At 44.1% G+C, this 27,432-nt stretch overlaps 1 protein-coding gene across 3 annotated transcripts in view; it reads left to right on the top strand.

The window, feature by feature from the left end:
- Positions 1-27,432, top strand: part of ARFIP1 (ADP ribosylation factor interacting protein 1) — a 97,014-nt gene that overhangs the window by 54,043 nt on the left and 15,539 nt on the right. For 2 of the 3 annotated variants that reach the window (XM_066573640.1, XM_066573639.1), the window contains 5 exons: positions 2,946-3,041; positions 5,246-5,361; positions 8,177-8,398; positions 17,974-18,131; positions 25,430-25,604. In XM_066573640.1, the coding sequence (XP_066429737.1) occupies positions 2,946-3,041; positions 5,246-5,361; positions 8,177-8,398; positions 17,974-18,131; positions 25,430-25,604 (767 nt within the window). The remainder of the gene's footprint in view (positions 1-2,945; positions 3,042-5,245; positions 5,362-8,176; positions 8,399-17,973; positions 18,132-25,429; positions 25,605-27,432) is intronic. The other variant, XM_066573641.1, reaches the window with a different exon arrangement.

Raw genomic sequence — 27,432 nt, 5'->3', positions numbered from 1 at the left:
ATGCATGTGTAGATGACATAAGATCCATCATTCGCAATAACTGATAAGTTGTGACCATCTACTCTCCCTCCCTGCAAAATGACATTTGCACAGGTCACAGAGCATGTCTAGAACAGTCTCGCATACAAGTTATTGTGTCAATGGCCCATGAAGCTGCTCTAAAGCGTTTCTCGAAATGCTGTTAAATGTAGCTTAGATGGCTGCAAGATGGCCGCCCCTATAGTCATGTGTAAAAAACTGAATAAAAAATTCTTCAATCAGAAAAGAAAAACAGATTAGAAAAATAAAAAATATTTCTCAGTCTGGGTTTAATTAAAAAAATAAATAAATAAATAAATTTGGTCATATAGTTCCTTTGAGGGCTCCTGCCCACGGCCGGGTCGGATTCCGCCTGCGAAATCTTGCAGCGGAATCAGACCTGGCACCCCCCCAGAGACACCATACTCACCTGTCCAGATCCAGCGCGAGAGTGTCGGCTGGGATGCATGCACAGTGCAGCGCAGGATGCATCGGTGCTGGGATATGATGCAGATTCCCACAATACTTCCGCTGTGCCCACAGCGCGGAGTATTGCGGGACAGACTGCTTGCATTGACTGCAATGGAAGCCAACCATGCATTTTTCCGCACAAATTAGAACATGCTGCGATTCTCCCCCCGCAAGCGGAAAATTGCAGCTGATTTCCGCTCCTCGGCAGGGGAGAATTGTCTTGCACGGCATGGCTATGGATGGACATTTCTGCGGCAATTGTGGTGGGTGTCTGACTGGAGTTTCTTTTTTTTTTTTTTTATTAAATCAGTTTTTATTAAAGTTTTGACAATTAGACAGAAAAATCAAAAGATATAACATGTATCAATCATACATACATAGGAATGGAGAGTACACATGCCAGTATTATAATTTCATACTCAGCTATTCGATCTGCAATTGGCATTATGAGATCAAAATGTAACCCTTCTAGAGGAGTATTAAGGATAAAATCGAGCATCAACTATCAAACTCTTCTCCTCTAGTTTAACTCTCTTACCCAACAGCTGGTAATATAACGCAAAATCACCATCTGTAGATTGTGAGGGGGGGGGGGTAGGAAGAAGGGGGGAGGAGAATGCGGTAGGGACGAAGGGGTCAGGGAGATGGATATGCCGAGGTGGACTGACTGGAGTTTCTGCAGCGATAATCCGTCCGTGGGCATTCGGCCTAAGCCAGTTTCCTGTGGCCTCTGATAAAAGGACACTTTACAATTCAGATATGGTGATGATTATGTTCCTGCTTATTACAGTAGCTTTGGATGTGTCATAAATTCCAGATATTTATCATCTATCAAAACGTAAGCAATATAAAGAGGATATTTCTCATTCCATTGAAATTGGGTAGAGAGAGTGTATGCACACTTTTTGTGCGCATTTTACTAAATTCTAATATTACAGTAGGTTATATTGGTGGAGCACCCTGCGTAGAGAAATGAGTGGCTACGGTGCTGTTCTGAGTACCATGGCCCTCTAACTAATCTGGAGATCTCCAAACTAATATATATTCAAGTTTTCCATTAACTTAAGTGTATAGATAAAGGGGTTGTCCAACTTCTAGCTGTTTTGTTGCAGAATGCAGACCGCTCCATACACTGTGCAGTGGCCCAGATTGGTACTGCAGGCTACAGCCCTATTGAAGTGAATGGGACTCGGCCTGCACTACCCACCTTGGCCACTGCACAGTGTATGGAGCAGTCTGCTTTCTGCATTAAAACAGCTAGAAGATTTATTACCAGAGTTACTTATTTGTTACGTTAGAATTAATTCTCCTCTTTCTCATCTGTTCATCTGAAAATAAAACCTTTCTTTCTTATAATGGCGTTGTCTTACGAATGTTTACACATTGGTCATTGTGATTTGGCAGACAGATATTTAAGCATGTATGGGTGCTTTTATATTGGCAGATTTTCTACCAGGGACAAGCCCTGTTCAATGTTTCAGCATGTCAGATAAGGCTGGTTCAGCTTAGTATACATGGAGTAGTTGGTGCTACTGTATGTGTTCGAACAATCATTAGTACAATCATTTGGGCATCGTATGGTTCCACTGTTGGCAACACATCGCTGTGTAAAGAGAGTGATGAGCTTCCGAAGGCAGATCTTTATTTATGTGCTGCTTGGTGCCCGTTTGCTGGCTGATCGGTCCCTCTAAACGGGTAGATGATTAGAGAAATAATCATTAATTCCTGATCATCTGCCCATGTTAAAGTTCCTTTAGAGCAGCTTTCTGGCAAATAAGTCATTCCAATCAGACCAATTGGCCATTCGCACAGACCAGTTTAGCTAGTAATTGATTAAATGTATGTAGGTATAACTGCACCCTTAAAGTGGCTATATTAGAACAACATTGGAGCATCCAGCCAGTTTTCCACTGGACTGGCTGCCCCCCTAATAATATATATGGGGGTAACCTGTCTTGATTCTAACATGTCCAATCGTTCTTTCCCAAAGAGGTGCCTAGCAGCAGCAATTTCCCCCGCTCCCAGTTGCATGCTTGGCCGAGCGTGTATGTGTATGGGGAGTCTGGAGTAAGGGCCGTTTGTCAAGTGAATGTTCGGCCGTCAGCTTGTTACAGTGTATGGCCTCCTTTTAAGCCGATTGACGATAAATCGCTCATCAGATCTCTTATTTAGACCACAAAATAATCATTGGTCTCCTGCTGCATCATTCATTGTAAACAGGCAGTCCTTAATCTTTGAATGACTGCCTGTTTACTGTGACTGGAGGCGGGCAGCCAGAACGATCTCCGGCCCGCTTCACTCCCATCCACTGAGCGAGGATCTTCCTACCATAGAAGCAAACGGGCATTCTTTGTCAGCAGTGCCTATTAACAGTCGGGTCCAATGCCTTCCATTCATATTTTACAAATGTATGTATTAACTATTTTAATGTCCATGTAATTTGTACTCTTCTTCAGGATCCTTTTCGACCCCCAGGTCTCCAGTCATTTCTCCCAGCAGCTCAGCAGCTAGCAGACTGGCTGGACAAGGAGATGATATAATTGCTCCGTCAGGTACTGCAATGCTGGATAACCCCCCGGAGCTGCTGCTGCTGCACTAACACCTTGATTTCTCGGATAACCCCTTGATGATTAATGCATTGTATTATATTAGTGTGCTTTAATCTCATATTATCTAAAATCTAATTTTTTCTGTATGCATTAAAGCAACATCACTCTGTGTTTCTCTAGTACGTACTGAAATGTGTGGCTCTCATCTGTGAACAAACCCGGATAGGGGAATCGCCATTCACAAGCAATTTGTAACTTAGCGCCTCCCTTCAATGACAAAAGAATGTCGGAGGTTGCTTCACCCTTGTAGCTGGACTTCAGCTTGTGCTGTTGAGAAGGCCATAAATGGGTTACACGCAATATAGCCCTCCAGAGAACAACGAATGGAGAGAGTGATGTTGTTTTATAAAACTTTGCTGCAAAATAAATCACGATAATACAGCTCTGCTTACGGTAATATTGACTGTTTTCCTGTTAACTTGTACTAATGATATAGCACGACAAAATATTACTACTCGGGCTTGAGTCAGAATTATGTAAAAGATGAATTAAAGCAAACTTGCACCTTTTGTTATCCTGTGACAAGTCATTGTTACAAGGCTTGTATAAAGAGTCTAACATTGACTTGCAGGAATGCTGCCTTCAATAGGTGGCGCTGCAGAGGTATTGTTCTATCTCCCCTATTTGCATAGGTCATTGGAACACATTGGTGGAGAACACGGGTATCCGTTCCCAGAACAAACTGGGTACACATTTCTTGAAAACCCCTACAGCAGGGGTGTCACACTCATTTTCACCTAGGGCCACATCAGTGAATATGCCAACATATAGTGAATATGCACAGTATCAGTCCGTGAAAACACTGACTATATCACGGACCAAAACTGCATACGCCCATGTGAATGAACCCTAAGAAACCTTTCACACGGCTTGGAGTAGGCCAAAGGATGTACTGCAAGCCACGGTAAAATTCCATACCAAAATCCGCTGGCTACAGTTGGAGAAACCTGCCTGCAATTCTGCATCAAATACCGCAGTTAGACCTGTGGCTTCAGATGTGGAATTCCGTAACTGCGGATTTGCCTACGTCCGGCTGCATAATTCCATCCCATGCGAAAGGTCTAGAACTGGAACTACTCCTTAACGTTGCTATGGAGCTCTATGCACTAAGATGGCATTTCTCCCCTTTCATCTCTTTAGCTTTCTACCTTGAAGTGTGGCTAGGGTACCTGGGTAGGGCAGTCAGAGCTGTGAGCAGTGTGGAGGTGTGCGCCGGAGCTTGGAACCCAAGATTGCTCCCCCTTCCTGTGTTGCCAGGCGCCGGCTGTGTTCCCTGGGGAAAGTGGAGAGCCAGTGCCTCTATGTCCGGAGCTGGTTGGGGCCGTGTAAAATTACATGGAGTGCTGGAATCGGCCTTTGGGCCTTGGGTTTGACATATGTGCACTATAGTGCTGGTTCAATATTTCCATGTCTCGGACGTCTTGGGAATTAGTACTTATTTCTTAACTTGGGGTTCGTTCACACGGGCGTATTGTCCCTGTGTATTATGCACGTGCATTTCCTGTGCGTAACACGCAGTCAATGGAGGCAACAAAAGTATATGGACTTTCATTCTTCCATTCACACCTGCGTTGAAACTGCAAGAGGACATCCGTATAAATCACAGCATGCTCTATTTCCCTGCATTTCATACGAAGCCATTGAAGGACTGTGTTTTGAAACGCTGCCCTCTTGCAATGCCTGCAAGAGGGCAGCATTTACTAGGGAGCCCCGCTGTGCATAGAGCGAAGGATTTGAAAAGTAATTAAAAAGAAGTAACACTGCGCATGTCCGTGACGTCATAATCCCTGGCATGCGCAGTGCCTTTCGCAGCCTGTATGCCATCTCTCCTGGATGTTCTGCCGGCAGGGGCTGCAATGAGTACAACGCTACGAGGCTCGCAACATTGCACTCATATGCCCATGTGAAGGAGCCCTTGATGTGCAGTTTACTTTTTTAAATGGTGATTGTTGCCCTTCCATTCAAAGAGAACCTTTTTTGCTTAAGTTAACATTTTTTTTCTTTTTTGAAATACAAAAGCTGTTTTGCATTTGACTGACTTTTCGAATCAAGTGGCTGATCTGTGAACTTTAATATTGATGCTTGCACTCCTTTTTTTGTTTTTTCTTATTTCAAATATTTTCCTTGTTTCTCACTTGCTTCCATAGCTGAACGACCGAGGATGCAGCAGAGAAGTGGCCCAGTCGTCCTCGCCGAAGAACCAAGAAATGCAGCTATTGAAAAATTAGAACTAGTGAGAAAATGGAGTTTAAATACATATAAGGTCTGTGAGATCGGTTTTATTTATTTGTGGAGCTTCGCATGCTTTCTTTAATCCTAAAAACTTTCTTTCAGCTATACCTGGAGCTGCAAAAAACTATTATTGCAGTCTTTGACAGGGCTACAATTAAAAAAAAAAAACTATAGATCCGAGAGGGAACCTGTTCTCCTAAAAGAAATGCATACGATTGAAAAGCACATAAGTGTTCGGATTTATCCCTTAGTGACCAAGCTCTGTAAAAATACTGCACTTGGTTCTGGGCTTTAAACCAACGCCATTGTAAATTTACAGCACGGGTTTAAAGCTCCTGCGATCTAGCAGGAGGAGGTCAGCGGATCTGCTGTCTGACAGTCAAGCTCTTACTGTAACAGCTGGCAGCGGAGAAACTCAAAAACTATTCTAGAAGTGCTGTGTTTTGCTACTTACTCTCAAAGAGCAGAATTTAAAGGGGTTGTCTCGCGCCGAAACGTTTTTTGTTTTTTTTCAGGCGCGAGACAAACCCAAGGGATGGGTTAAAAAAAAAAATATATATATTACTTACCCGAATCCCCGCTCTGCGACGACTTCTTTCTTTCTTCTCCAAGATGGCCGCCGGGATCTTTACCCACGATGCACCGCGGGTCTTCTCCCATGGTGCACCGTGGGCTCTGTGCGGTCCATTGCCAATTCCAGCCTCCTGATTGGCTGGAATCGGCACACGTGACGGGGCGGAGCTACGATGATGACGCGGGACCAGCTCTCCGGCACGAGCGGCCCCATTCACCAGGCAGAAGACCGGACTGCGCAAGCGCGTCTAAAAACGCCAGAAGACAGCGAATTTAGACGGAGCCATGGAGACGGGGACGCCAGCAACGGAGCAGGTAAGTGAATAACTTCTGTATGGCTCATATTTAATGCACGATGTATATTACAAAGTGCATTAATATGGCCATACAGAAGTGTATAACCCCACTTGCTGCCGCGAGACAACCCCTTTAAAAGTCATGAAAAAGTCATCTGTAGCCCAAAATGGCACCAATCAAAAACTACAGGTTGTCCCACAAAAAAAAGTCCTTGTCCGGCTCTTTCAATGAAAAAATAAAAATCTTCTGGATTTTGTAATGCAGCAACAGAAACTTTTTACATTTCTATGTGCTTTTAGTGAGCTAAAGTAATAACACACAAACTATGTAAACATGGCATCGCCATCATCGTTCTGATCCAGAGAATAACAGTTTTTTACCGTACGGTGAATGCCAATGAAACAAACACCTCTGTGCCCCACTCCCAAATAATATACATAGTGGAGTTCCTGTCTAGTTTTTTTTTTATTGGGGTGGGGTGGGGGCGGATATATGGACCAAAAACTGTTATATGTACTCCAAAGTGTTGCCAATAACAGATACAACTTGTCCTGCAAAAAACAATGATATAAAAATTGTTGCAACACTTTTTTTAACGCTACTATGAAAAAACGAAGAAGATGGCTTGTTCATTAAGGTGAAAATAGACTGGTCACTAAAGAGTTAAATTATTTCAGATATTTGGTTCCTGTCGGTGTGGCAGTGTTTTTGACTTTAAGGGTCATCTTACATGTGACGCTTGTCAAACAGCCATCCCAGTGATTATCGCTCCCATGCTTTTACACAGGCGTGATCATTCAGTGAATGGACTGCTAGCTCCATTCATTTTAGTGGGGCTGACAGAGTAATACCAAGCGCCCAGCTATTTCCATCAGCCCCATTGAAATGAAATATGGTGTGTGCTTGATTGGCCACAGCAGTGTAATCCAGGTTTGGTGAAAAAGTTGCAATTGTCCATGTGCTTGCAGACAACCAATTATGTATGTTGCTATATAACCTGATGCATTCTGGTATGGGAGAACATCAAGCTATAACTGATTAGATGAACTAATCTGAGACTGCACAAAGAGATGGAGGATGCCTTTCCTGTTGTGATTCTAATAAGCTGATCTGTCAGGCCTATGCTCTTGGGAGCAGATAAACTGACCGCCACATCTAATTACTGACATCTTGGCAGCGGGATAGATGAGATTGCGGTTTCCTGACTAATCAGCCCTTTAGAATTTATAGGAAATGTGAGACGAGCTGTGTTAAAGGGGTTTTGTCATTAAAACAAAACTCTATCTCCCAGCCTGGGCCCTGCTTAAAATAACAAAGGAGGGGATACCCTCCTCACCTGGGACCCCAGGACACACCTGACAGCCAGCAGCGACTTCTGGGTAGATGGGCTGGGCGGAATCTCACAACCACTGCGGCCAATCAAAGGCTGCAGCACAACATCACCAAACTCCTAGCATCATGGCGGCCAGGATATGAGTGCTGATGCCAGGAGTGCCAATGATGCTAGCAGTTTTGACAGTCTATACATGAAACATAGAGCCAATAGACATAATAAACATAGAGTTTAATGCACAAATTTCCATTAGTCAGAGCCAGTTGTTCAGTGCCATATTGCTTGAAATGTCAAGTGGGATCCTTGTGGTATTGGATTTTCATGTACTTCATAGCAAGTTGGGCATTGGCATTTTTACATTACATGCTGAAATAAGTTGCTTCTCAAGATCATTCTGTAAGACATCTAATGAATTTTGGCATATAACAGCAGATAATACAATATTTTCTAAAATTGGCTGTAGTGGCCGGAATGTGGCTTCTCTTTATGTGACCTTTGTCGCTTTGATTCATGTCTAGTGCAGGAGGTCTTAATTAAAATACTAAATGCTATAATATAGTACATGTTGTTAATGTTAATATACTGTCTGAGTTGTATACAGTTAATGATTATCAGATCATTGTAAATGTCTGTATCCCTGCAGTGCACCCGGCAGATTCTGTCTGAGAAACTAGGACGTGGCTCAAGGACAGTAGACCTCGAATTAGAAGCACAGATAGAAATTCTGAGAGACAACAAAAAGAAGTATGAACATGTATTAAAGCTGGCTCAGACACTTTCTTCACAGCTCTATCAAATGGTGCAGACCCAGAGGCAAATGGGAGATGCTTTTGCAGACCTCAGTTTGAAGTCTTTAGAGTTACATGTGAGTATGAGCGCAACAAATTGAACTTTTTGTTTCTACTACCATTTGGCGTAATGTATTTGCTTTATTTATTTGAAGGGCTATTATGAAAGGTCGTTAAGCCTTTATTGGACGTCCTTATAGCTATTCATCTTTTAAAGTGCTTCTAGGAACAAAAACCAAAACCCTCCATTAATCTTAAATCTACCTACACACCCTATAGCCATGCTTCATTGATGACCTTTGTGGGCTCCGTTAGCGTGTTCTCTTATAGAGCGTTGTTGTGTAACGAGTACAGTTTGTCTTCGTACTCTCGGATCAGTTTGTACTGTACATTGAGGCGCGCTCTTCCAATCCTTTATTGTATAAAATGTTGCTGAGGCAAACAAGACAACCTCTTTACTAATCAGGTCTGTCTTGATTTTAGTCACTTTCCTTGGGAACAATTAATGAGATGAATTTATTTCCTTGCTGAACCGGTTTTCAAGCTTTGCGGTTTTATTGATTTGTTTCTAACAGGTTAAAACAAAATTTTAACTTCGTACATGCAGCAACTCTAAGAAGATAAGACTGTATGTATAGTGAAACAGCTCACCAAATCAATAGATAACACTGGGGAACACCATTTTTGTGACTGAGATGTTTTGGGGGGTATTTTAGGGTCGTAGATTCTGAAGATGACATTAGTTTTTCTCAATCACGTCTGCTTATCAAGATATTATATATGTCCATATACATGTACACATATTGTATTGTATATAGACCTATAGAATGGTAGAGTTGGAAGGGACCTCCAGGGTCATCGGGTCCAACACCCTGCTCAGTGCAGGATTCACTAAATCATCCCTGACAGATGTCTGTCCAGGCTTTTTGAAGGAGAACTCACCACCTCCCGTGGTAACCTGTTCCACTCATTGATCACCCTCACTGTCAGACAGTTTTTTTTGTAATCTGTATCTCCTCCCTTTCAGTTTCATCCCATTGCTTCTAGTCTTTCATTGTGCAGATGAGAATAGGGCTGATCCCTCTACGCTGTGACAGCCCTTCAGATATTTGTAGACTGCTATTAAGTCTCCTCTCAGCCTTCTTTTTTGCAAGCCAAACATTCCCAGATCCTTTAAAGGGGTTGTCCCGCGGCAGCAAGTGGGTCTATACACTTCTGTATGGCCATATTAATGCACTTTGTAATGTACATTGTGCATTAATTATGAGCCGTACAGAAGTTATAAAAAGTTTTTTACTTACCTGCTCCGTTGCTAGCGTCCTCGTTCCCATGGAGCCGACTAATTTTCGCCCTCCGATGGCCAAATTAGCCGCGCTTGCGCAGTCCGGGTCTTCTGCAGTCTTCTATGGAGCCGCTCGAGCAGAATGCAGGCTCCGTGTAGCTCCGCCCCGTCACGTGCCGATTCCAGCCAATCAGGAGGCTGGAATCGGCAATGGACCGCACAGAAGAGCTGCGGTCCACGGAGACAGAGGATCCCGGCGGCCATCTTCAGCGGTAAGTATTGAAGTCACCGGAGCGCGGGGATTAAGGTAAGCGCTCCGGTAAGCTTTCTTTACCTCCCTGCATCGGGGTTGTCTCGCGCCGACCGGGGGGGGGGTTGAAAAAAAAAAAAACCCGTTTCGGCGCGGGACAACCCCTTTAACCGTTTCTCATAAGACATGATTTGCAGACCGCTCACCATCTTGGTAACTCTTTTTTTGAACTTGCTACGGTTTTGTCTTTTTTAAATTGGGGTGCCCAGAACTGGACACTGTATTCCAGATGAGGTCTGATGAAGTAAAAGTATAGGGGAATAATTAAATCATGTGATCAAGACTCTATGCTTCTCTTAATACGTTCAAGAATTGTTTGCCTTTTTTGCCACTGTATCACATTGTTGACTCATGTTCAGTCTGTGATCTATGAGTATACCCGTCTTTTTCACATGTGCTGCTGCTTAGCCCAATTCCTTCCCTTCTGTATGTGCTCTTTTCATTTTTTGCCCAGATGTAGAACATTGCATTTTTACTTATGTTTAAACTGTTTTATTAGTATTTAACAGCATACGGTCTTCAAAGCTATATAGCAACAATTCAATATATACGTATCTGGCAGGTATACACTCAGCGCCTCCTGTTTGCTCAATTGTTTAAATGATCTTTAGCTGTGAGCTTTTTCAGCTGGAGCCCTCAGGGAGACGCAAAGGAATCCTGCTGCCACTTGTAATAGCATTAATTCAAACTCCGTGTCCATTCTCCTGTGTCGTGTCAGTGTGACACTGGCTAGAATTAACACTTAGTATATTCAGCAATGGCCTGTCTGTAAATAAAAGGTAAAGTTGAAAAAAATATGAGAGGAAAGTATCCCTCTCTCCCTCTCCTAGCTTTGTGTCATCAGCTAATTTGATCAGTTTCCCCTCAATTCCCTCCTCCAGATGATTTATAGAAATGTTGACCCCCACTGGGCCTAGGACAGAGCCTTGTGGTACCCCACTTGATACATTCTTCCACTTGGATGTGCAGCCATTTATGACCACTCTTTGAGTACGATCACTCAGCCAGTTGTGCATCCACCTAACAGTTGCCTTGTCAATCCCATATTTGATCTTTTTTTTTCAATAAGTATGGTATGAGATGGTTTTGTCAAATGTTTTACTAAAGTAAGACATATCTACCGCATTTTCATGTATCCAAGTACTTTTATACATGCTATTTAATAATTTGTTCAAAGATCTTCCTCAGTATAGAAGTCGGGCTCACAGGCCTGTAGTTTCCTGGATCCATCATCTTCCCTTTTTTGAAGATGTGGACAAATATAGGTAATGATCAATCAAAAGCTGAAGGTGCAAGGCTAAATCCCAAGAAGCCTAGAACGTGAACTAAACAAAATTTTCTTAATTGAGACACCGCTGAAACTACATTTTCTGTGATTTACTGCGATGAGATGTTCATGGAAAATTGCTCTGGATGTTTCAACAACAGTCTGCCATTATATGCGTATCCCATCATCCACAGTCCTGTTCTTCCATGGTACTTATTTCTTGGTGAAAAAATACCCAATAACTTCTAAAATTCCAGGCACCATGAAAATTTGTAATTTTTTTCTCTCTTCAGAGTGTAATAGAGTAAAACACTGCAATCTCTGTTTAAAGCCTCATTTACAGGAGTGTATTCTTGCTCTGTATTACGGAGAGTTGAGATTGAATTGCACTGGGGGTATTCAGACATGTTTTTATGTCTGTATAATAGACCGTTAGTCATATGGAGCAATTAAATACGCAGTGAATACACAAGATACATGCATATTCACCGGCCCCCATCCCAATGCACATACAGCTGAATCAAGCATGAATGCATTCTCAATGGGGATAGAGGAGTGAGCCACTGACTGACTCCTCTGGTGACTACTGCTCTCCCCTGAGAACAAAAGGCTTGAGCGTGTTGAAATCCAACATGCCTGACCTTTTTCTCTCAGTGTCACCTACGGGAGAGTCAGGAGACCCCCATAACAATTAGATGGACAGCCAGCCACACCGGAATAGTTGGGTTTGGCCAACCTTAAAGGGTTCGTCTGTGGAGAAAAAAATGAAATTGAAATAAGCTCCGTACTGCATAAAATGTTTAAAAGAAAAAGTCATACTCCTCTCACCTGATTCTCCGCAGTTCTCATTCGGACAATGTCCGGTCCCCCATCTGACTCTTCTGGCTCCGCCGCCACGGGGCCATGTGACCACTGCAGTCAGATGCTGGTCGATCCTGAGTTACCTACAGATGGAAATTGGTTGCAGCAGTCACATGTCTCTGTGACAGGACGTCATGGCTACAGCCAGTGCCGCAGGAGATCTGGCACCGTCAAAAAAACAAAGAGACCCCTTTAATCTAATGTGTATGGCTCTACTTACATTGAAGCATTGTGTGCAGTATTACTTTTCTGGGAACCGGGAAACCTCTATACAGTTGGTTCTCGTGGATTCTGTAGCATGCATGATTGCTCTTCAAAGTCTGTTTAAATGGCTATTTACATAATGGAAAGTGACTTTATATATTGGGTGAAAAGAGATTTCGATCATCTCTGCCTTGGGCACTTGGAGGAGTTTTCCCACAATCAACATATGTCACCTGTTGGCACAGAATAAGTTCTAAACATCTGATGACTGGGGCCCCACTGATCACTAGACGGGGCGAAAAATCAGGAATCTATTATAGCTCTTAAATGTTTTCTGCAAACTTTCTATTAATTTGTGCACTACACGTTAACCCTGCATACTCTCTCCCTCCCCCTTGTTGAACTTGATAGACATGGCTTTTTTCCAAATGTACTATGGAACAAGCAGACACATGCCATTCTGTGCACCAACATGTTCTATTGTATAAAAATTACAATGTTGCAATTTTTAATCAAAGAGGTTCACATGTATTGAAGTTGCCCCGTGTGATGGGCATCTAGTGAAGTTCAATCGGTAAGCTCTTGTTCCCAAGCCTTAACCTGGTTACATTTAATTATGACACTTTTTAAGCCTAAACACTAACTTTTATTGTGACCCCTGTCTGGTGGCAGTCCAGCCTTGTACTTTGGCATTTCTATAGCTTAAAGGGGTTGTCTCGTGAAATCAAGTGGGGTTATACACTTCTGTATGGCCATATTAATGCACTTTGTAATATACATCGTGCATTAATTATGAGCCATACAAAAGTTATTCACTTACCTGCTCCGTTGCTAGCGTCCTCGTCTCCATGGTTCCGTCTAAATTCGCTGGCGGCTTGCTTTTTTAGACGCGCTTGCGCAGTCCGATCTTCTGCTCTGAGCACGAGCCGCTTCAGTGTGCTCGCCGCTACAGCTCTTCTACGCATGCGCAGACGAGCTGTATCTTCTCGGGAGCGCGCTGGAGCGGCCATTCTGCTACCATCCTCTCTTAGAGGAAGGTGCAGAGCCGCCCAGCCATGCCGAGAAGCCGCCCAGCCCAGCCGCCCAGGTAAGTGATGGGTGACGGACTGACAGGGGTGACGCGTGACTGACTGCCGCTGGGGCCCCAGGGCCTGCCGCTGGGGCCCCGGGGCGTAGCGCCGGTTACCTGCTGCCTGGCGGTGGGTGACTGGTCGGCCGCGTTCAATCCTGGGGTCCGGTCGGCGGCTGCGGGGCGTCTGGTTGTCAGGGAGACACAGCTGGTAGCGTCTCGGGAGCGCGCACATCGGGCTACAGCAAGCGACGGGAAAAGAGCCGGCGGCCATCTTGGGGAAACTTTTTATAAGTTGCTGAAACGCTGGAACTGTAAGTACAAACCAGCTAGAAAAGTCATTTACAGGGGGGCTTAGTAATGTATGCTTAATTAGGGGGACTGGGCAAAAAAAAAATGTCACTGCTTCCTCGAGACAACCCCTTTAAGATGCATTCATCTACCCTGGCTGCACTAATAGTATTGTATTAGACAAAAGTTGTAATAGCCACTAATTTAATTCCAAAGCTCTCTGAAAAAAATATACCTTTTTTTTTTTAAATTTGCTGGTGGTGATTAGTACCAAGTGTGCATAGAAGGGTGTCAGGCTGGACTAGGCTGTTCTCGCCCACTTTCCACTTCTGATGGCTCATCGTCCTGCTGTGCATGTCCTGTTTTTAGGCAGGTTCCCATAGTAATGTGGATGCTATTCATTGGCCGTGTGCATCATCGTCGCTGTTGTACCTGAAGCTCTTCTCTTTCCTTGTTTTGCTTCCCCTCCATGAGATGATTTACTTGACATTTGAGCGGCTTTGATCATGTATAATTGCCTGCCAGCCCACCCCTGTTGTTGTTCCCATTCAGTGTCTTACTGTCCTCCATGACATCACTGTCTGTGATCTTGCTTTTATATAACAGATGCTCGGCATGTACACGATCTGCCGGTTTCATGTTCTGTTTTTAGTACAAATGCTGATGGCTCCGATAAATAGCAGCTAATGTTGAAATCTGTCTCTTCCTGGCATTTGTGCCTTGTCTGGCATCTGCTAGTTTTTTGTTTCCCTTTAAATACAGCGTTGTCATGTGCCACTGTAACACATTTATGTCTGTCATCCGTCTTCTACATTGCATACAGCATACCACAATATATAGGCACTTGTATGTGTCCCTAATCCCAGTCGAAATTTCCTTATTTCACACAAAACGCAAGGGTCATTTTCACAGCCTTATTACAGGTCAATGTTGAATAAAGATGCTCAGAATTTCTCGCAGATCACCCCACTATAAACCACAAGGTATAAAGGGCCACTCACGCCAGCCAAACTGCCATCTTGGTTTTAAATCATTATAACAATAATGGATTATTGGGAATGAAGGAGAAGGCAAATGTTAATTGCTTCAACCTTTTTACCTAAAATCAAAGTGCGAATGACCACTTGTCTGTCTGTCCGTGTGTGCTGTGTGAGTTACATGTACAGCCTGACAGCACCTGTGATGAGGTCACCATCATGTAATCAGTTACCGGCTCTTACCTCTGCCACTGATCACATGACTGTGACGTCATCACAGGTCCTTTACCCTTGTGCACTGAATGAGGGACTATGGGCTGACTACATCCCCCAGAAGCCCCTGCAAGATCAATTGCTATGGATACAGCAGTACTCAGTCTGGAAGTTTGTACCTGGTTTTGAGACAGCTGCACATCTGTGTGGAGACTCCAATAAATGACACCTCACAAATGTCAAAAATAGGTATAAACAGCAGCACACCTAAATCAATACCACTTGATGTGGGGGTGCAAAAATAAGGCAGGTGCAAGCTTCCGCAGGAGTCCGGATTTCAATAGGCTCCAAAACAATCGACCATAAGTGTGTAGATGAGAAACAGCACACCAAAAAAAGAGGTTTTTCACAGCATCTTCCAAAAGTAAAAATACTTATCTTTATTTGAACAACCAGGGTAAAAGGCAGTGCAGAGCTACGTCTCGGCTGATACATCTGCTTTTCTCAAGCTGATGAAAGGCTGACGTATCAGCCGAAACGTAGCTCTGCTCTGCCTTTTACCCTGGTTGTTCCAATAAAGGTAAGTATTTTTACTTTTGGAAGATGATGCTGTGAAAACCTTTTCTTTTTTTGGTGTGCTGCTTCTATACACCTCACAAATGTACACATGCATAGCTGGTGGCGCATATTGACCAACATTGAAGTCCTTCACCACTATCTTTATATCTCCTGAACGTGATACCATGTCATCTCAAGTGCTAATGCTGCCAACACCAATCCAGCCTTCATCTAATCGTCAACCAATGCCCAGCGTTGTAACAATCCCTTTCACCGTATATTATTATATTAGTAAGTGGCGCCACCAGAAACACTGGTACTATAAATAATACTAATAACTAGCTAATTGCTATGCAGCAGTCAGGCAGGTTTTCTGTTGAATATTTCTTTTGCACAGAAATCCCAATTAAAACTTTTCCTACCAGGTATGCTGATGAGCCAAAGTTGAGTCCAACATAATTCTGTCCTCTAACCAGTCCCCTTCTCCTTGATTGATGGCCCTCAGCAGCTCCTGTACCTAATGCACATCCCACACTTGTGCCTTGTGTGTGAGTTGGGGTGCAGGAGTAGCCGGCAATGCCAGCGGACTTCCTTGGTCCGTCACACATACCAGTGGAGTAGGATGTCTCGGCAGTGTAAAGTTATGTCAGAAGTCACTCTCTTCACTTGACACTATCAAGGAGTCTTCCTGCACCAGTGCATGCACGATTGACCGAGGTAGTCCTCTGGAATCTTCAGCTACTCTTGCGCCATACTTCTCACACAAGGGACAGCAATTCCTGCTGAAAGTGGGGCTGGACAAAAAAGTTTGGTAACAGCCCAGTAGCATGTTTTAGAAAAGAGCGCCTCAAAAGGGATATTGCCTTGCTGATTAGCATACCGGTCAGGTAAAGTTTTGATTTGTCATTCCTGCACAATGAAACGATACTGCAGTATAGAAAAAAATACATTGTCCGCATGTCCTACCCACAGTTATTACAGAAATATTGGTGGTTTCGGTAGTAAATCCTGGTGGCAGGTTCCCTTTTAAGATGAGCATATACAGACCAAGTTTGAAAGTAGCCTATAACAGAAAGTTAGAACTGCTGAGAGTACTACAATTAGTATGGGAGTCTCTGTGAAAATGTCTTTCCCCATTATGACATCGATGCCCTTGGTCCTACAACAACAAAAAAAGTAGGGTCCTGACCACAGGACCCCACTGTGCCACTAGTAGCTCAGCACACACTGGAATAGGACATTTGGGAACGGTAATGTAAAGAAAATCGTTGCCAAAAGCGGAATGTATCCACCACTCATAGTAATTTTCTGTATTTTTTTTTTTTTTTTTTTAATTGGCTAATGCGTTTGTGCAAATTGTTAAAGGGGTTGTCCGGCCACACAGGGTAAAAAATTTTATAATGCTGCTGCTTCCCTTTCAGTAAGGATAGTAACACACAGCATACAGGGGCTCAAACCGGCAGGCAGATCAGCTGCAATGTCAGTTTCTTACCTTAGAATCTGATGTTCACTGCAGCTTTCAAAGATGGCGCCTCTGTGCTGCCTTCCCACAATGCTCTGCGCTCTCCCTCTTCTGTGTGCGCGCTCCCGATGGCAGTAAGAGGCATGAAAAAGCAGGATTTCATGGCCTCCCCCAGCTCACGTCCTAGCCCCGCCCATGACACGCCCACCCCTATTGAACTGCTCTACAGTCTCTCCCCGCCCCCTGCTGCATACTATACTCAGAGGGGTTGTAGCCAGGGGACACTTATACACTCATGGTTCAGGATAAAATCCTGGCATGTGTATAGTGAATGGAGAGGGGCTGGGGAGAGCCGAGAGAGAACTCTCCTGCAGCCCCCCACTGCAAGGCTACCTACTGCCCCCCCCCCCCCCCCCCCCCCACCCTGCTAAAGTAAAGTAAAACAAAACATTTCCCCACACACACATGCCCTCATAGTGCCCCTCCCACAGCGACCCCCCCCCCCCTCACAATGACCCCCCCCCCCCCAACTTCTGTCAGCCGGGTCTCTGCACCCACACACACATCACTGCACCCCCCCCCCCCCCCTCCTTGCACACATCCATCCATCCGTCCATCTCCCCCCTTCTCCACCCCCCCCCCCCCCCTTCCCCCGGGACTTCTGACAGCCGGGGCTCCAGACACCACAAACGCACACAATCACTGCACCCCCCCCCCCCCCCCTTGCACACATCCATCCATCCATCTCTCTCCACCCCCCCCCCCCCCCCCCCCCCCCACGAGAGCCCGCCCCTCCACTCTTTCTTACCTTGGAGATGAAGAGCCAGCAGCCACGCCTCCCCTGCAGGCAGAACTGAGCTTCCCAGCGGCTGAAGTTCTTCTGCACATGCGCAGAGCTGTGCTGGAGAAGCGTGTCCCCGTCGTCCCAACAAGAAGAGGACAAGAGACTTGTCGGAACCCATGGCAACCGAGGAGCAACACAGGGGGGGGGCATACCAAAAGGTAAGTGAATAACTTCTGTTTGCCTAATTTACAATGCACAATGTATATTACAAAGTGCATTGTATTGGGCAAACAGAAGTAATGAGACCTAATGTTTATGGCCGGACAACCCCTTTAACTTTTATTATTTGACATTCACATTTTCATGTATTTTAGGAGGAATTTGGATACAATGCAGACACTCAGAAGCTTCTTGCCAAGAATGGAGAAACTCTTCTGGGGGCCATCAACTTTTTTATTTCCAGTGTAAATACACTAGTTAACAAGACAATTGAGGACACACTCATTACTGTTAAACAGTACGAGACGGCCAGGTAATCGGTCTTTGCTTGTTTTTTTTCATCAGTGTCATGATTACTTTTTGCAGACCTTTTTTTTTTGTTTTGTTTAGTTTTGTTATGCCCCTTTAAGACATTAAAGTAGTGGGGGCGGAGGAATTTTCCACAAAATTCATTTGTCACATGTGGTCTTTGATGTGGATCTTAACAAAAAGTAACTCTGTGTAAATGTAGCCTGTATCTTTTATTTTTTTTTTTTTTTCTTCTTTTTAAATACTCTAAGGCCTCATGTCCACGGGCAAAAGAAGAATTAAAATCCGCAGCAGATTTTGACTCTTCTCCTGCCCGCGGATCCGCACCCCATAGGGATGCATTGACCACCCGCGGGTAGATAAATACCCGCGGATGGTCAATAAAAGTGATTTTAAAAAAATGGAGCATGAAAAAATCTGGACCATGCTCCATTTTCGAGCGGGTCTCCCGCGGGGACGGCTCCCGCGGGCTTCTATTGAAGCCTATGGAAGCCGTCCGGATCCACGGGAGACCTAAAATAGGAATTTAAAAGAATTTACTCATCCGGAGCGGGCGGGGAAGGTCTTCTCTTCCTCACGGCCGGATCTTTCTTGCTTCAGCGGATGTGCCCGGCGCATGCGCGCGGCACGTCGGCGACGTGCCGCCGCCGTGACGAATTCATCCGCCGGCCGAAAAAGAAGATCCGGCCGTGAGGAAGAGAAGGCTTTCCCCGCCCGCGCCGGATGAGTAAATTCTTTTAAATTCCTATTTTCAGCCCTCATGTCCGCGGGGCAGGAGGGACCCGCTGCAGATTCTCCATGTAGAATCCGTAGTGGGCCTGATTTTCCCCGTGGACATGAGGCCTAATAGATATCCATAAATCACTCTGGGGCAGCGGGAATAGGTATTTGAGATTTTCTTGTAAGTAATTAAGGGGGGGGGGGTGTCACAGCTACTTTTTCCTCTGAGGGCTCCCACACACTTGCGTTTTTTAAACACCAATGTCAATGGGACTTTCTAATGTTAAAAACGCATTGCACAAACATCCGTGAGTTCAAACTTATGATGCGTTTTTAACCTTAGAAAGTCCCATTGACACCCGTGTAAAAAAAACAAAACGCAGAGTTAAAAAACCACAAGTGTGTTCGGAGCCCTGAGACTTTTTCGTATTTCTGGAAGATCACGTGCCAAAAGTTTTGGAGTTGCGGGCACTCCCACCATATGTGTAGCGTAGATCCAGTCCCAGAACCACATCGCCAGCAGGAGTTCGGTATCACAGTAAATATGGTGGATGAGGTCAGGAGAGCTGTACCACCTGGTGAGCAATTTTTATAGTTTTTCTCTTGTGCCGCACACGCTAATGGTAGCTTATGGGCAAACGTAAAGGCTCTATCCCAATCCGAGTCCTGGATCTCAATGTACAGTTCTCTTTCCCATGCTCTGGTGAAATAGGGATAACCCAGCGCACCCTGTTCTAGCAAAATATTGTGAAGTCAATCTAGGCCCTTTACGTCGGGGTTGTTCCTTAATGCCACTGCTAGATGCTCCATCATGGTGTACAGGAGTGCCAACAGGGTGCATCCTTGTCTAGTCCCGTTCCTAATAGGGACAGGAGGCCATTCCCACGGATTTGTGTCGGCACGTCTTAAGACATTTAAAGATCACCAAAATTCTTAAACCTGTTTAACCTAAAACATTGTTTCAAAATATTGCTTTCCTGTTCTGTTCAAAACCACTGTGCCAGGAGGACCCTATTAACTATAATAGGGATCGCTTACTTTCTGCCCACCTGCCCGGTTTTGGGACAGAAGAAAAAGCCCTGCATGCAGAACTTTTTCTTCCGATATTTGCAGACTGATCTTCAAGTCGGGGGTTCCGACGCAGATGTGAAAAGATAGATTATATTGCAAAGTGTGACCCTCTTTATGAACTACCTCCATCCTTTGGAAGCACTACCTAATGTAATATTTTCATAATTTGCAAATGGCATTGACTAAACAAAATACATTTTAAAATTATCGGCTTCTGGAGAAAGTGAATTCTACTCTAGTGGCAATTCTCATCCCGTTTTTGCAGAAATGTGAAAAACGTACGGCATTGATGAATATCGCACCGTGTTGTTACAATCCATAGCTGAATGCACATTTTACATGTCATCTGTGCAGCGGGGGCAGCATTATCTGTGTCAGAGGGGTTGTGTAGGACTGGAAACTCGTGGCATCTTTCTCCCCAGCACAACCACACACCTGTCCACAGGATGTCTGTAATAAACCGGCCATGCTTTCTATTGCTGTACAACCCCTTTAAATCTAGCTGTTAAACCATATTTGCTGTCTGAGCCTGTCTATAGGTGTTTGTAGAGCAGCACAGCTTTTTCCCCACTTTGTTTTCTGGTGCTGCTATTCTATGTGAGGTCATTGACATGAATCTTACTGAAGGCACTGGCCCTGCTTATGTACTGTACATGGTAATTGCACATTATGAAATGTTTTATGCCATCAGATAATTGTTGATATTTTCTGCAGAAGGTACTTCAGGACTGCACTTGTCCATTCTTGAATAATTCTGTGCATCTGAATCTTCTGTTAATCCTTGAATCATGTTGAGCAGTATGTGGAAACCTGCTATTGTCCCGTTAACTAGACCCAACAAAGGTATATACTTGACGGGGTGCTCACGGCTACATGCATTGAAGCCTGTGTAACCAGCTTGTCCTCACAACCTTACTTGAAGGACGGGAGACTTTGTAGCTGTGTACCTGCTATAAAGTATCGGCTCACACAGTTTAGCAGTAATGCATATTTGTATAGGGCCCCTTTAAAGGCCCTTTGCCGGTATAAAATGCTGGCAAGGATAGAGATCCCAGATGACTTATATATGCAAGTTCTTGTTAATAACTTCAGTTATTAAATTCTTTCTACTTCCATGCTCCGTGACTGTTTAGCTCATCTTCTGCAGCTCCGATGACAATGGGAATGACCTGATCTAGAATGGTGGTTGGCAACTGCAAGCTTGTCTGTGAGAGCGCAAATTTCCTACACTGGAACTACGCCCTATATTGTATTTTATATGCAGTTTTACATAAATATAAGCACAAGTGGACAGGCAGACTCCAAATCAATGTCCCAGAAGTCTGCCAGCTACTCTGACACCACCCAGCTTATGTTTAGTGTTGGGTGGCAGCAATATATAGGCGGAAGGTGGCGGACTTCCATTTATGTACAGAAACAGAAGGTTCAATTTTGGCTTTTTAGAAAAGAGCCTTTTCACACTAGCATTTTGCTGATCCATCAGCAAACCGTAAAACAGAAAGAGAACATTTGTTTTCAAGCTCATAGGAATGCATTCAAGCGGAAGGTCTCCAATTTTAATAAGTTTCTGTATTTTCCGTTTCAATTCTTTTTTTTTTTTTTTTTTTTACACTAGATCAAAATTGCAGACTCTTGCGCTTTTGTTTCCAGTTTCAGAAACTGATTGCAATAAAAAAAAGATCCATCTGCCTTGTACTCATTTTTCCTATGGTGGTTCTTCAATGAAAATGGCTCAGCAGTTGGCACTGTTGCCCTGCAATGAAAGAACAAATGTGGTGGCTCAGTCATTATCACTGTTGCCTTGCAGTGCGAGAGTTGTAGGTTCACATCTGACCAAGCGTGATGACTATATGGAGTTTTTCAAAGTTGATGTTGCCCTAGATAAGATTTGAATCCAGGACCCCAGCAACAGTGCTAACCACTGAGCCATGCTCATTGAAGAACCACCTCCCTCGACTCTGATCTGCAGGAAGCTTCAATTGAAGCTGTTGAAATCTTCTGTGAGTTTGCAGATCTGCAACAAATCTTCCTGGTGTGAACAGATCCTAACCTGTGACTGGTGTCATGGGCAGTCATTTCTCCTGCAAGCAGATTACATAATGGCAAGCCATACGAAGGAGCAGGAGCTGCTCTTGCAGAGGATTAAGAGGAGATTGGGCCTGAGTCAACATGTTGCACAATTGTTGAATATTTTTATTTAGTGCAAAAATGGCTTGCCTTTTGAGTTAAACTCAAATTAGCAGACCTGTACTTTTGCAGAAAAAATGTATTATGCGGGAAGTCTGCAGAAAAGGTGAATTGTCACGTGTTATCATGAAAAGACAGACATATTTGAAAGCACAGGGTATTTTTCCATGTTGAACAGTAATGTAAATAAGGACATGCAGTTTTCTTGTGATAGTGAGTCTTTTATATGTAGTTTGTTTAAATCTTCAGAATTGAGGGCATTCAGTAAATGGGTTGCATGAATCGCATCTCTAGGTGGTACCTATGCTCCGCTGATACATGGAGCGTTTGCTGAAAGACTGATGATTCAGGTGCCATTTTTAGAATCGGCTGTAACTTGACTGTGAATCAAATTGCCTAATTTAATCCTACTGTATGGCTGTCAGGCCTGCCGTAATTATGCACTGTCTGTGCTGGGTGTGAACTGTAATAGATGTGCTAAGACTGGGCACGTCCTCAATGAGAGATGTTCTGCATTTATTGGATTGCCATCAAATTTGAGTGTAAACAGGAAGCAAACCTATTTGCTTCTACCGACCACTGCGGTGATTATATTCCTTGGTTCTACCTTTTCTTCCAGATCAGTTTTAAGATTTCATATGAATTCTGAAGAAGCTCCCATTTGAGTGATGCTTTCATGGGATCGGGTATTTTACATGCGGGCTTTGATGCCAGTGCGCAGTTAGGACAGCACTGATTGGAGGGCAGCCGCTGACTGCCAGATCTCACCTAAGGCTATGTTCACACTACCGTTAATTTGTTTTTAGCTAGCTGTTCCATCGTGGGAGCAGCTGAACATCAAGAAACCACTGTTTTTGTGCCCATAGACATGCATTGAGACTAAAGACCTTCTGCTTCCATGTGTTTGTCAATTTTCCGTAGCTGTTCTGTTTTTAAAACTGGTGCAAAAGTGCAGACTGCAGTGCTTCTAGTTCAAAAAGTGGAACCAAAACACATCCGCTTTTTAAACGTCAGTGGAAAACAAGCAAACTGAAATCTATCCGTTTTGCTTACATTCTTTTTCATTTTTGTTATCTTTCCATGTTAGATGCTCCCGCAACAGCGCAGCTAGTTGAAAACACTGAAGTAAACGTAGTATTACTGTTAATGAGCATCTTCTAGGTGCCACGGTCTCACTGTAAGTTGGACATTTGCTCTGATACTGTTCTGAAGGGGCACATTTGAGACCGCGCAAAGAATATTGCAGCATGTCCTCTTCTGGTCCATATAGCAGACCAGAATCTGTCATGCCCGCAGAGATCAGACAGCATATGGACGGGGTGTCTGTGGGCTGTACAATGTGAGCTGCACCAGAGAATCTCAGGGGTACCTTGCGACGCCTGAGTAAATGGGTCTTATTGTGGTTCAATTTGGGACTGACCATAATGTACAGCGTTCATCTGCAGGTTTATTCTCAGATGGTTTCTGTTATTCATGATAGGAACCATCATGTCTAGCGCACTAATGATAATATCCCTGCTGTCTTGGCTTTTTTAACTAATACCTGGTCATATGCAGAGCTATGTACACCAGGAAGATGCATCTGCTTCTCCTTAGCTTCGTAAATCTCCCCCAGCCTGTAGCTAAGTGTGCCACAATTCAGGCTCAGAGTGAGCCAAAAGACTAATATACATGCTGTGCACCATATTTTGTTTTGTTTTAGAGACTCTTTGAATCTCTCTGGACAAGTGGGTGTGGCTTAGATGGAATGCAGCTAGTTTAGCGGGGTGGGGCATGGCTTGAGTTGCAACAATGTGCTCCAAAATGTAGCCTCCAAAATAATGGCTAAATGTAAACCAACCAGTAGATGGTGTTCAAGTAGACAAGTGTTTAAAGACACACCCAAATGGTGGTATTGTACCTTGATGCCACCAGAACTGGTGGGTGTCCACCAGGTTAAAGCTGTTTGACAGCCAATTAACGCTCCCTGCTTCTCATTGGCTGTAGGGCTGGCTGCACGTCCTCTGCCTCACAGGTCCTCAGCACTCCAGTTTCCAGATTGTGCGGCTGCCATCTGGCTTTTCCGCTCATGTGAGTGTACCGGTGACATCTCCTCTACCGAGGCGGCTGGCATTCTCCACTCTATAGCTTGCATGATGTGCAACAGGCCTCCTCCTGCCCCCTCTCTCACTGTCACCGCCCTACCAGTGCGGTTCTCCCCGCAACACCAAGGTTCTGCTGAGGCGCCCCTGCTCCTGGCCCCCGCTCTCAGTGTAGCCGCCGCCCTGGCAGCTGTGCTGCGACTGTGGGCGACGGCGGCCTCCCATTTCCCCTTACCAGCTCCGGGAGGCGCTGGACCCCAGTACTCAGTGGACGGACCATTGACTTATCACTGCAAGGACCTACATGGGGAGCGCGCCCTGCAGCCAATCACAAACGGGGTATCACCTGGCTGTCAGACAGCCTTTCCCTAGTGGACACCCACCAGTTCCAGTGGCGTCAAGGTACAATAATACCCCTTCTACTATCCTCTTACCTTACTGCAAACATCCACTGAGCAATAACTGTGCAGCTCCACAATCAGAGAGGTTAGACAAGCATCTGTCTTTTCAAGATCTGTTCTCTCTGGCTTAAGTTTTATTTCCGAAGACAGGATATATATATATATTCTGCTTTTTCATCCTTGCCTTTAAAAAGCTTAACTGATTTATTTATTTTTTTTCATTTTTGTCCTTTTTAGATTTTTAAAAATATTTGCAATTACAGTATTATAGTGCTTAGTGTTGCTGCCTATTACACCCTGCCATAGGTAGGGCTTGATAGACATCTGTGCATAGCAGGCCTGGGAGCCTTCACTGGGTCCTGGGCAACCCGGGTAATAGCATTGTGGGGCAACAGAGGTCCCCCTCCCTGCTGACCGTTTAGATTCCGTGGTCAGCATTGATCGCGACGTGTAATTCAAACCGCCGCTCTTGCTAGCGGCTGTCATGTTGAAAACAGCTGATGACCAACATGTGCGCAGCAAGCGGAGGTGCTGAGCCTGCTCCATACGCACTTTGCAACTGCATGATATATATTTTAGTTGTGATCGGGAAGGGGTTTAACTTTAAAAGTGGTTCTGCCGGAATTTCCCCTATCCACTGGGGTGGGAACCTAAAAAAGAAAGTTTTATATGTTGGAAAACCCCTTGGTTTTTTTTTGTTTTTTTTTTGCTGTTTTTGGAAATTTTTATTTTTTTTTAATAAACTATCTTAGAATTGTGCAGATTGCCGTGTTGTTAACTGATATATATGGATAAGTAGAGTGCCGTCAACACTAATAACTGTTGTATTGGTTTTATGACAGGATTGAGTATGATGCCTACCGCACAGATTTGGAGGAGCTAAATCTGGGACCACGGGATGCCATAACCATGCCGAAGATTGAGCAATCACAACAGATGTTCCAGATTCACAAAGAAAAGTATGACAAGATGAGAGGTGATGTGTCTGTCAAGCTGAAGTTCCTAGAGGAAAACAAGGTGAGAAGTGGAGAAGACAATACAAGGCTTTATCTTGTCACTATCATTCCACACAGGATTTGTGCTCTTGGACATGTCGCTTGCGTTTTCTGAAGCAGTTTTCCTCAACCTGTGGCTCTCCCTGCTGTGAATCTAGTTCTAGTGGAAGTTGTAGCTCTGCAACAGCCAGAGAGCCAAAGTTTAGAGAACACTGGGGTAGATTTACTAATACTGTCTAATAGTAAAGGCCTCTTTACACTGGACTAATGTCGGGCAAACGAACAGCCGCTGCTTAAAGAGAATGGAGAGGGGCGGGTAAGAGTGATGAGAGCAATCTCCTCCAGCCGCCCGGCCTCCTGCTGCCCGCTCTGTGAGCAAGCCAGCGATATTCACTCCTGTGCAGCATCGTTTGCCCAACATTCGTCCAGTGTAAATGGGCCTTTAGACTCTGGACTCTTCGACAGTCTTAAGATGAGCCAGATTTATCAATGTCTCTGCTGAATGATAAATCTGATTGTCTAGTCTAATCTTATATCACCTATTATTTGGCTTTGTTTTATAATAGACTAGCTTACCCGTCGCGCGTTGCTGCGAAGACAGACATACATTCATTCGTTTTTATATATCTAGATAACAACCAATCACAGCGCAGCTTTCATGTTACCTCAGTGGTATAATATATAGCAACCAATCGCAGCGCAGCTTTCATGTTACCTTAGCAGTATAAAATATAACAACCAATCACAGCGCAGCATTCATGTTACCTCAGTGGTATAATATATAACAACCAATCACAGCGCAGCTTTCATGTTACCTTAGCAGTATAAAATATAACAACCAATCACAGCGCAGCTTTCATGTTACCTCAGCAGTAAGAGAAATAACAACCAATCACAGCGCAACCTTTATTCTGCCTCAGCAATATAAAAAATAGCAACCAATCACAGCGCAGCTTTCATGTTACCTCTGCGGTATTATATATAGCAACTAATCACAGCGCAGCTTTCATGTTACCTCAGTGGTATAATATATAACAACGAATCGCAGCACAGCTTTCATGCAACCTCAGTAGTATAAGATGTAGCCACCAATCACAGCACAGCTTTCATGTTACCTCAGCAGTATAAGAAATAGCAACCAATCACAGCACAGCTTTCATTTTACCTCAGCATTCTCAATATCCAGCAATTGTCTTGCGAAACGTTCGGCGGATGCATCATTTTCTGGTTGAACACTCATCCCGTTGCTCGTAATGTCTTTTGCTTTCGTGCTTGAGATGGAAATCAAACGATCTTTGTCTGGGGGGCATAACTGTCGACGATGCTCGCACGCACGCCACCTATCGTAGGATAGTTGTACTATGCCTATAATCTTCCCAGGAGTGTACTCAGCAACTTCCCAAAGTCTCATGGCAATTGGATGTATGGTGTAGTAATGCATAAAGGACAGACAGACATACATTCATTTATATATATCAGGAAGTGAGAGAATTAGATTCCGTACGTAAAATTTGGACGCTAATTGTTTGGCGCTTAGAATTGAATAATCAACTTGGGACCCATTAACTTTTCCTATTTATGGCATATTCAATGCTTGTGCCAAATTTCATGTTTCTATGTGAGAAAATGACATTCCGTACGTAAAATTTGGACGCTAATTCTTTTGCGCATAGAATTGAATAATCGAGTTCGGACCCATTAGCTTTTCCTATTTATGACATATTCAATGCCCGTGCCAAATTTCAAGTTTCTATGTGAGAAAATTAGATTCCGTACGTAAAATTTGGACGCTAATTCTTTGGCGCATAGAATTGAATAATCGAGTTGGGACCCATTAACTTTTCCTATTT

Source organism: Eleutherodactylus coqui, chromosome 7 (genome assembly GCF_035609145.1).
Source record: "Eleutherodactylus coqui strain aEleCoq1 chromosome 7, aEleCoq1.hap1, whole genome shotgun sequence".
Taxonomy (NCBI): Eukaryota; Metazoa; Chordata; class Amphibia; order Anura; family Eleutherodactylidae; genus Eleutherodactylus; species Eleutherodactylus coqui.
The sequence above is the reverse complement of the archived record's forward strand: the minus strand, read 5'-3'. Positions and strand labels throughout refer to the sequence as shown.